This window comes from Brassica oleracea, chromosome C3 (assembly GCF_000695525.1).
Source record: "Brassica oleracea var. oleracea cultivar TO1000 chromosome C3, BOL, whole genome shotgun sequence".
Lineage (NCBI taxonomy): Eukaryota > Viridiplantae > Streptophyta > Magnoliopsida > Brassicales > Brassicaceae > Brassica > Brassica oleracea.
Genome location: NC_027750.1, coordinates 39986212 through 39997514, shown reverse-complemented (window position 1 = coordinate 39997514; position 11303 = coordinate 39986212). Strand labels below are relative to the sequence as shown.

General features: G+C 32.2%; 1 protein-coding gene across 1 annotated transcript; it reads left to right on the top strand.

Annotated features, from left to right (window-relative positions):
* The first annotated feature begins 7078 nt into the window (after window positions 1–7078).
* On the top strand, window positions 7079–10277 carry LOC106328275 (protein DEK-like). Its single transcript, XM_013766686.1, has 11 exons — window positions 7079–7551; window positions 7653–7686; window positions 7755–7834; window positions 7946–8005; window positions 8085–8198; window positions 8275–8355; window positions 8445–8516; window positions 9102–9429; window positions 9513–9607; window positions 9701–9731; window positions 9838–10277. The coding sequence occupies exons 1-11, from the start codon at window positions 7291–7293 to the stop codon at window positions 9957–9959; spliced, it is 1278 nt and encodes a 425-aa protein (XP_013622140.1). The 5' UTR covers window positions 7079–7290; the 3' UTR covers window positions 9960–10277.
* Window positions 10278–11303: the final 1026 nt, after the last annotated feature.

Genomic DNA, 11303 nt, shown 5'->3' with positions numbered 1-11303 from the left:
GGTGTGTGTCTTTATTTCTATTGGAGCTTGGTTTGGTCGAGATCTCAGACACGTGATGTGTATTATTGTTACACGGAAGATCTATTTGCCACACAATTCAAACTAGGCGTTAAATTATTGACTACTGTAATGCTGATTGACTACTGAAGTTAATTACATCTTAATCTACGGAGCACCTTTTTTTTTTGTTACGTTTCCTTTTTTAATATTTTGTTTAAGCTTGTCTTATTTGATTTGTTTCTTATTTAGTTTCAACTTGCGTGAATTTATATGAAAATTATTTAAAAAATATCGTATGGAAAAATAAAATTTATATTATTAATCGAATTAATTTTTTGTCCCTTAAACAATTTTTTTTAACTTTTTTTTTGTTAATTACATAATTTGTTTATTGATGAGCTGATCTCATTTTTCAAAAAAAAACTTAAGTCAAAAAATCACTTATCGCATAAGAACCTAACGTTTAGGCCTAAGAATCTCAGGCCTACTATTTGGTTACAATGAAACTATGCCAGTTCGGTTTTATATCATGATTTAGCAATTTAAAAGTTAATTATGGTTATGAGAAGTTTACGTTTACATGCAAATCCTATCTATCTTCAATATTTTTCTCATTTTTGTGTCATTTTTTTCATTTTGGTTATTGTTCGATATAAATATTAATTTTTAAGTTTATTCTCATTTCGTTATTTTATTTTGGCCTGAGATTTGGAAAATGTTTAAGATTTAAAATTATTAAAGAGATACATACTTAGATTAAGATCTGCGCCTTGTACTTATTTTATGTTTTTCTGCATATTATGAAATAATAAAATAATAATTATATATTAAATAACTAAGAAATTCGTTACTATTGTGCAATAAATTGGCGTGCGCATAAATCAAACGACCGCTCTTGTTTATTCGCAATTATTTTACGATAAATAAATCAAAACAATCAATCTTATTTATCGTATATGATATATAATTAAATTTAAATGATATTAACATAGATATATAGTATACTTTTAATATGAATATTTATTAAATGAGGTTTCTATTCATATAATTTTATGATTATTTGCATATTTGTGTAACAAAATTTTACACCAACGATTTTTTTATTGTGGAATGTTTAGTGGTTTCAATCATTTATAATCATTTTAAAAAAAAAACAATGAAGATTCCAAAATTAAAATATTAACTTTTCAAAAATGTTAAACGCAGATATCAAAATATAAGTATGTATTTCATATGATGTATAGTTTAATTTAAACTATATGAAATATATGTGTATATATATATATTAACATAAACACTTATTAAAATAAATTTATTTATTCATATGATTTTATAATCATTATATCTTATTATAGATAAAAATTTAACCTTGATCACAAAAATTTATGTGAGCTTTTTAACAGTTTTAGTAATTTATACTCGTTTTGAAAAAATCAAAATACAACATATACAAAAAAATCTAAATTTTTATTATATGATTAATATAATTGTGTAATTTATTTTAATAATAAATAATTAAACAAAATGATAGAAATTATACAGACTGTTAGCAAATATTTATTATTTAAAATCATTAATTGCCATATATATCTTAATCACACTAGGTAATTTCATAGGTTTTATTTAAGAAAAGAATATATAATAATTTCAATTTGATAAATGAATGATCTATAATGGACATACTATATAATATAATATTCTCTAGCAATTTAATTTTGGGCTAACAAAATTTTCAATTGATTCTCAAGCCGCCACGTAAACAAAATTAGCATTCTAATTACGTAACAACTCGGGAGGGTACTTTTTTAATTAATACAAACTACAAGTTATCACTTTTTAAATGTTTCTCTATTAAAATATAGGGGATTCTCGAGTTAAATTTTTTCCTTTTTCGAAACAAATTTAAAATCTCAAACTGAATTTTTAGTCGCCGGTTCAGTTTGAAATTGTGAATTTAGGTCCAGATATATACAGCCCATGAAAATTATATAAGAAGTTTTTGTGGCCTACTCTGACATTTTTGTAATCCCAATCCGAACATACCCTCATCACATGTGCTAAAACATAAATTTCAAATATGTTTTAGCACATTATATATTGAGTGTATGTTTGAATGAGGTATTAATTTATAGTGATTATTAATTTATCGAGTATTAATTTATAGAATTTTTACTATAATTTAACCGACCAATCTTAGTAAAAGCTAATCATTCTGATATCCGGCGAATAAACATTATCATATAGGTCACACACTCGCAATCTCCACTTGACATAGCAATAATCTGGTGATATATTTTTAGCATGGCAAGATTGGAGGCACATTTTATTTTCAACAGAAAAAAACAATAAAAGAGCTTCAACTTTCTTTTAAAAGTCACCGTTTATTTACAAATCCTGAAGAAGTGATCTGTGAATTGGTTCGCGGTACCGTGTCAATAACGTCAAAGTACAAAGAAAGATCCCATTGTAATTGCAAACCCAGAAACAAGTTTTTGAGCTTTAAAAAAATTAACGCTTCCGACCATCAGAAATGATGGACCCACAGATTTAGAGAGATCGTCGTGGGTATACGAAAGGGTGGACATGAGAATTATGAAGTGGTATCAGAGGTTATTAGCCATCTCGGTTGTATCTTGAGAGATAGTTAAGGACATGTCTTGTTGTGTAACGAGGATGTTGAACTCAGTGGTGTAACGAATATGTTGAACTCAGTGAGTGCGTTGAACATCTCGATTTCTAATATATAGTGTATGGTAAAAGACTTAAAATAAGTGATTTAGATACATGTGTCCCAAATTCCACTTATTTTGGTCACTTGTCCAGAAAGAACTATAAGAGTTAAGCGTGTTTAACCTAAAGTAGTTAAATGATATGTAATCTACTCGAAAGTGGTTTGCGATACCATGCGAGTGAGGCCAAAGCACAAAAAAGATTATATGATGATTGCATGGTTAATAATCCTCCAAAACATTAATGGCTCCTGATCGTTGGACATGATGCACCCACATGTCTAGCAGTGTCGGCCCTGAGATTTATGGGACTGTAGGCGGTTTTTAAAAAATTATAGTTAGAATTTTTTTTTGGTAAATTTGGGGGTCTAAAGAAAAAAATTTGGGGTTTTTTCTATGTAATTTTTTTCAAAATTTTTGGGGACCTAAAGCCAATGTTTCGTTAGGCTTTGCCCAAGACCGGCTCTGGTGCCTAGAGACAACATTGTAGTCGGGCTGAATGGATGAGATTGATGTCAGCATTAATGGATCTATACCTTGATTACATGAGGTCGGGAGGTGTTATTTTAAGGAGGAAAGGATGTCTTGATCAAATCAGTTGCGGTAGCCATGCCAATCTATGCTATGAGCTGTTTTAAATTGTTTAATACGACCTGTCAGAACCTTAATTTAGCCATGTTTCAATTTTGGTGGCAATCTTGAGAACATACGAGGAAAATGAACTGGGTAAACTGGGAAAAAAATGTGTCTGCCAAAAGATTTAGAAGGAGTAGGCTTTAGAGATATTGAGTTTTTTGGCCAGGTAAGCTTTGAGCCTTCTAAAATTTCCCGATTCTTTGTTAGCAAAATTGTTTAAAAGTAGGTATTTCATGATAATCTTTAGTTGTTATACTTTTTTTGTTAACAAAGGCTATTCCAAACTTTGTCAAAAAATAAAAAAAACAAAGGCTATTTCGAAACTAAGAAGATTTAGAATATAGCCTCTGTTGACAATTTTTTTTTGAGAATGTGTTTTTATGCAACAACCACGTAAATGAGCCGGATTAAATATTGGGTATTTAGTGTTGAGTTATAATTATGAGCATGTGTATAACAACTTGTATGACAATATTATGCGAACATTATAAATATGATGACTATATTATACATATATCATATAGTTGCATGCTAGTGATAATGTCAAGGGTTAAAAAATTATAGATGTGTTTTTTTTACACGGAACGGCTATTACAATTGAAATATCTAACATGATAATATAGTAGATAACTAGATATCACTACAAGAAATATGTACATTATTAGCGCGATAAATATGTTATATTAAATGTTTAATAGCGAATTCATAAATGTTATGTATACGGCAGCCATCATAGGTACCCCTTCTACGATAACATTTTTTTAACGTTACGAAATATACAGCTATGAAAGCAATACTTGGATGATATTATTAGCTTAACTATTAACACTACTTTCGTGTTATTATAGGTCTTTCTTTCGTGTTATTATAGGTCTTTCGATAAACTAAAAATAATTATAATTAAAAATAAACTAAAATTGTTTTATAATTAAAAATGAAATAAAAAAAAATTTGGTCAACTAAATAAATTTTATTTATAAATTAAATTTAGTTTACAATAAATTTTGGTTTACAAAACTAAACCAATAATACATAAATATATTACTCTAATCTTAACTAAACCAATTACTTAATGTAAACCTAACTAAACCAATTGATTAACTAAACCTAAATCTAAACCTAATTGACGCTTCAGCCACCATCGCCAGCTTCACAGAGCTTCAGCCACGAACCGCCACCTTCACAGAGCTTCAGCCACGAACCGCCAACAAACCACCGGTTCAGCCACGAACCGCCACCTTCACAGAGCTTCAGCCACGAACCGCCACCTTCACAGAGCTTCAGCCACGAACCGCCACCTTCACAGAGCTTCAGCCACGAACCGCCACCTTCACAGAGCTTCAGCCACGAACCGCCACCTTCACAGAGCTTCAGCCACGAACCGCCACCTTCACAGAGCTTCAGCCACGAACCGCCACCTTCACAGAGCTTCAGCCACGAACCGCCAACAAACCACCGGCTTTTGCACCACGCTTAACCGGAGATGCCGCTCTGTCACACCACTACTTCTCTTTTCTGTTTTGTCACTGCTCCTTCTCAGATCTGTAAACAAAAACAAAACCGATTAGAGGAGAAGATAGAAAGATGAGAGGAGAAGCGATAGAGAGACAGACAGAGACAGAGAGAGAGGTGACCTGTGGTGATGGTGACGAGCGTGACAGTGAAGATGGTGGTAAAGAACGCGACGTAATCAAAAGAGCGTGGTGGTGATGAACATGAAGGTCGGCGGTTGTGGTGGTGAAAAGGAGATGAAATTGAGAGAAAATTTTGATAGAGATAGAGAGAGATGCGCAGAGAGATAGAAGAGGAGATGTGAACCATAGAGATAATGAGAAAAGAAAGAAGAAGAAGTTGTGTTACAAAAAAAAAAAAAAAAAAAAAAAAGAAGTTCTATTTAATTTATATGTTAGATAATATAAAATTTATATATCAAGATTTTGAATTTTTTTAATATGAAAATCAAAATATTAAAATTTGAACTTTAAAAGTTATGTTTATGATAGAGGGTATAAAATTTGGGGAAGGAGAATTATAATTTAAAATAAAAAGATTAGATTTTGAGTTTAAATTTAAGATATGAGGTTATAGTATGAATTATTAGGGTTAAATTTAAGGTATGAGATTGAAGTTAGTATATAATATTAAATTTTGAGTTTAAATTTAATATATGAGGTTAAAGTTTGGATATAGTGTATGAAATTAACTTTTTTTAAAAAAAGTTTGAGTATTTATAAATTTAATAAGGATTTGAAGCTTTTAATATTTTGTTACTTTTGTAAGTAAGAGTTAGAAAATAATTAGGGTTAAAAGGTTAGATATAGAGTTTGAAATTTAAAATAAACTTAGTGTTTTATGATATAAGTTATACAAATAAAGTTTAGTGTTTAAAAAAAAGTTTAGTATTTTATGATATAGAGATTGAAGTTTTTATTTAGAGTATTGAATGTATAGTTTATGTATGAAGTTAGGATTTTAGGATATAGAGTTTGAGTAAAGATTAAAGATTTGTGTTTAGGATATTATAGTTTAAGATTAAGAAGATTACAATTTGAGTTTAATTTTAAGATATGAATTTATAATATGAAAATATTAGAGTTTTAAGGGATGTCTCTAGAGTTTAGGGTTTAAAATCATGTTTAGGGTTTAGGGGTTCAAATATCTTTTCTTAGCGTTAGAAAAATGCTATAATATGTTTTTAGTAGCATTACTGAAACCGCTTAAATAATGTTTTTGGCGCTTAAGTATAATTTTCCGCTAATTATTTGCGGAATCAGTGGTTTTATCTTCCCGCTCACTTAATTTTCAAAATATCATTAATTAAGTGCTATTTTAGGTTTCACTCTATAATAGTGTTTATCTAATGCTATTATATAGTAAGAAAATTTCAAACTCATCTACAATAGCAGTTCAGTAAAACGTGCTATAACAATGTGCTATTAATGTAGATTTTTTTTGTAGTGTATGTGCATTTTTAGAATAGTTTAGGTAGATAAATGGGTGACTAATTGGAATGTAGTAATGTATTTAGCTTTTATTTTTATCTATAGTCATAACAATTACCAACCATCTTTCATCTGTACTAGTAAAACATGAGTACTTTTTGTATTTAGTCTTCAGTTTTTTTCAAATATTATCATCTGATGCCACTGCATTTTACACAATATATAATACTAAAATATAAATTATATATTTAAAACATTTATAATAATATCAAATATATTTATAAGATGAAAAAATATCCGCACGGACGTACGGTTTAAAATCTAGTTTAGTTTTTAAAACCAATGCAAAAAATAAAAAATGCTTAGAGTAACCTCTTTTTCTAAAGTATTATTTTATTCATCAAGCTGTAGAAAAAATATTTGTTGAACTAATATTTATTTTCATTTATTTTTTACAATACATTGGATACATACAGTTAAATAAGAAAATTATATAAACTAAATTCCACAGTAATATTTTTAGGGTTTTAGTTTTAGGTTTAATGAATTATTTTCTTTCAGTTTTAGGTTTAATGAATTATTTTTTTGTACTGGATTATATAATCTTCATTTTTTAAGGATATTCCTTAAAATTTAAGGGCTTTGTCTTTCAGTCAAAATGTTCAGGCTTTATTTTTCGGGTTATCCGGCTATGGAAATTGTTTGAAAACTTTTCGTTTACGTGGTTAATAAAAGTAATTTCAGACAGAAAAAAAAGAACATTATTAGAGATATATTTCTTAGCTTAGCTTCGCCGCGAGCTGTGAAAGCCCCCCCACCCCGCCTTCGTGTTCTGATTTTCTTTTTGGCACCAAATTTTTTGAAATCACCAAATTAGGGTTTCCTCGAACTTCTCCCCTAAAAAGCTCTGAAATTTTAGGGTTTGTTTATTGACCTGACCCCCCTTTAATTCGATTCATCTGCCTCGATTTACAGTCTCTCACATGGCGACCGAAACCGAAGCGGTGGAATCTCCGGTCAAGAAAGATGGTGTTGTTGCTAATTCCGTGAAGGAGACTGAGAAGAAAGAAGCTCCTGTAAGTGATGACGGAGACAGCGAGGGGGAGAAGACTGGAAAAGAAAATGAATCGCCGGTCACGCCCGTTACTGAGAGGCCTAAGAGGACGATAAAGAAAGTAGAGCCTCACATTTTGCATACTCCCTCCTCTCGATCTTCGAGGAGCAAGCCCGTGTCAGTTCAGCAGGTTGAGAAAGTTTTAATCTTTCTTCTTTTTTTTTTTTTTTTTTTTTTTTTGAGTTTGTATGAGGATTATTAGGATGTTGACTGTTGACTCCATTGTTACAGGGTCGTGGAACACAGCTTAAGGAGATTCCTAATGGTATGTGTATTGTAATTTCTTACCACCATTGTTGCTTTTGTCTTTAAGCTCTGTAACTGTTTTTTCAGTGGCTTATAAACTATCCAAGAGGAAACCTGACGACAACCTTTTCTTACTTCACACCATTCTTTACGGCAAGAAAGGAAAGGTGTCTCATTTATAGCTTTACGACCCCCAATGCTGTCTAGGAAATTCAGTGTTTTCTCGAGTGCATGATTGATTGATCTACTCAAGGGTTGTGTGAAAATGAACTGTGCAGGTTCAGACGCTGAAAAGAAACATTGGTCTATTTTCGGGCTTTGTCTGGTCTGAGCAAGAGGTAACAAAATCTAGTAGATGTTTAGTTCCAGGGACACGATCAGCATTGTTTTGAGAGCTGTATTTACTATGTTCTTCAGGAGGAGAAGCAAAGAGCAAGAACAAAGGAGAAGATTGAGAAATGTATCAAAGACAAGTTAATTGATTTCTGTGATGTGCTTGACATACCCATAAACAAAAGTAATGTGAAAAAGGTGAGTGATCAGAAACTTTGGTCTATCTATCTATTTTGTGTCTTGATGAATGTTTGCTAATAATACATACCTTCAGGAAGAACTAGTCGTAAGCGTGCTTGAATTTTTGCTATGTCCCAAGGCAACAAGGGATGTCGTACTTACTGATCCTGAAAAGGTATTCTAGCTTAGCAGCTGAATCTGATTACTGTTCTCAACTTAGAAGCTTGAGAATTGTTTTCTCTTTGATTTGAATGCATAATACAGGAAACTAAAAAGCGGAAGAAGAGCACAGCCAAAAACGTGACTTCTGGAGAATCATCAGATGTCCCTGCCAAGGTTTGTAATCCTTAACCTTTTTCGTCTTTATAGTTTGTGATTGGTCGTCTGATTCTTTCCTTTTTTTAGCTCCCGACTGGTAATTCTAGTTGGTTGTTACTTGAAACTATGTGGTCTTTATCATACGAGTAGCTTCGTCTGGGCTCCCTCATGAACTTTACCTAGGAATCTCTATAATTCACGTTGTGAAACAGTTTCAAATTGCATCAGCGCATTGTAATCTGATGTTCATGTCATAGTTTACTAAGCTGTACGTAGTAAATTAGCACATAGTGTGTGATACCATAATGAAAATGTTTAGGAATGATAGCAAATTCAACACAAGTTTTCAAGGCTGTCAACAGAAGAGATGTGTGATGTCTAAAACACTGGTTCTTTAGTATTTTTGGTTGGTAATCTTATGTTCATTGTTGTTCAGTTTTCCACATTTAGCTCTTTGTGTGATGAGGTTTCAGATTTTTATCAATGCATTGATTACTGGAGGAGAGGTTCTGAGCATTTTCATGAATATCATTCCTCTTTATGTGACTTGATTTGTAAGCCTTTGAATGGTTTTGCAAAAACATCCACTGTTTGATAATTCAGAGGAGAAGGCAGACAAAGGAATCTGGAAATAAGCAAGACCAGCCATCCAAAAGCGAAGATACTGAAACCGAAGATGAGAAAGATAAGGCTGAGGAGAAAAAGTCAACCAGTAAGAAAAACTCGTCAAAAAGAACTAAGGAGAAACCAGCAGCTGAAGAGGAGAAATCTCTTAAAGGGTCTGCAAGATCTGGTCGAAAGTCCTCTCTAAAAGTTGTTAAATCAACTTCATCTTCAAGCAAGAAGCAAAAGGTTGATAAAGATGATTCCTCTAAAGAGAAAGGCAAGAAACAGACAAGTAAACCACAGGCAAAGGGATCCAAAGATCAAGGTTTGAAACTATTTCTCAGCTCTGCTAAATTTCATTGTGGTATTTCATTGAATCTTTTTGTCATTAATTGTGTGGGTGCTCAGGAAAAGCCAGTAAGAAAGGTAATAAAAGAGAACCCACCAGAAAAGAAATGCACGTAGTGGTTGCCAAAATTCTGAAGGAAGTGGATTTCAATACGGTAGGACTCGCAAAAAATTTAACAGATTATATACAAACTGTTTACCAAAGTCTTAAACTTATAAGATATTTTTTGATCTTTGTATCAAAATAGGCAACTTTATCTGATATTCTGCGGAAGCTTGGTATGTTTCACTTTTCTCAGTTTTTATAAATGTTATCTTCTTTTAAATTTGCAGGGATTGTTTTTTTACATTAAAATGTTTTTTTTGCTGCTTGTCATAATATTAGGGAGCCATTTTGGAGTTGATCTTATGCATAGAAAAACAGAGGTGAAGGATATCATCACTGATGCCATTGACGAAATGAGTGTTGATGATGAAAGAGAGGAAAACACAGAGGATGAAGGTTGAGAAAAAGAAGGAAGAGGAAGAGTGAAAAGATTAGTTGTCTTTCTTCTCATTTCTGCATATCACATATGAAAATTAAGAGAAAAAACTGTGACAGGTTTAACTTAATCTTCATGTGTTTAATCTTAGGGGTGATTTACAAAATGGGATTTGTTTGTACTATGTTGTATTAGGTAATCAGGTAGGCTCATGTTGTTTCAGGTTCTTCCTTCAACTTGTGTAGCTGTTAAGTTTCTAACTTATTATTTATTTACAACTGAATGATTGGATATTTTGTGGATTTGACTTAATTGGGATGTTTGTAAGGATTTTTAAAATCTCTCTCTATCTTTTCATGTCTAATGACAGATTACAGAGTCGCTTTTATGAAAGTGGGTCGCCCAAAAGTTTTAATTGTGACTTCGGGTCAGTTCAAATTTTTATTTGCGTTTTGTATAACTAAGGGAGAGAGAAATAATAGATTTCGGTTTTGGTCTTTTGACCCAATAACTTTGAACTTGCGATCCACGTAACTTAATTTTTTAACAATTTAAAAACGACCCAAACACTTTTGGACCCAACGAAAAGCAGCTCCACACACGTGCGAGCCCGACCCCACCTTCCGCCGGAGGAATTTTTTTTTTTTTACAACCCCTCGGAGTTACTTTATGTGACTGGTAACCGGTTTTACTTGGGTATATGTGGGACCTTTTCTTGCTTTTCCCACCATAATTGTGTTGATTTTTTGGGTTATTATAATAATAATAAAGATTGGGTCTGCTTAATCGTTAACGGTAATAAAGACAGATGGATGATAAAGAGGAATCCTAATAGCTGAAGAGCTTTTGTGCCTCTGATTTCACCGAGATGCATCCACCAAATCTGAAATTGATGGACACTACTAACGGAGTTCGGAGCTGCGGTGAAAGTTCTTTTGGTAAAGGGAAGGAAATCAGTAACAACATCAGCGAAAGTACTGTGTTTTATCCCGATTCGACACAAAATTGAATTGGAATGTGTGTGTTATTGTCAGATAAAATTTAACGGGAACTTTATCTTCGAGTGTAGGTCTCTCTAAGTCGTAATGGTGGGAAGGTGGATAAAGTATGACAATGGAGCTTGGGATTTCAAGATAGATAATGATAGAATGGGTAGAACAGTTGATTACTCGAAAATCAAAGGCGTTGACGGGTTAAAAGAAAGTATTTATGCGGAGTATTGTCTGTTGGGAAAGGAAATTTCGGCTGAAATGTCCTATTGGCTTAATGATGGAGAGAGTGACATGGTTGGTGTAGGAGCTGCACCAGTTCAAATAACAACCGACACTGATTACAAAATTTTCAGGGCTCTTCACCGAGCAGACAAATC

Excerpts from the sequence above, each read along its gene's own strand:
- LOC106328275 (XM_013766686.1), top strand. The coding sequence starts at position 7,291 with ATGGCGACCGAAACCGAAGCGGTGGAATCTCCGGTCAAGAAAGATGGT. Across the intron at positions 8,356-8,444 it reads TACTTACTGATCCTGAAAAG|GAAACTAAAAAGCGGAAGAA; the intron begins GTATTCTAGCTT and ends TGCATAATACAG. Across the intron at positions 8,517-9,101 it reads CATCAGATGTCCCTGCCAAG|AGGAGAAGGCAGACAAAGGA; the intron begins GTTTGTAATCCT and ends TTGATAATTCAG.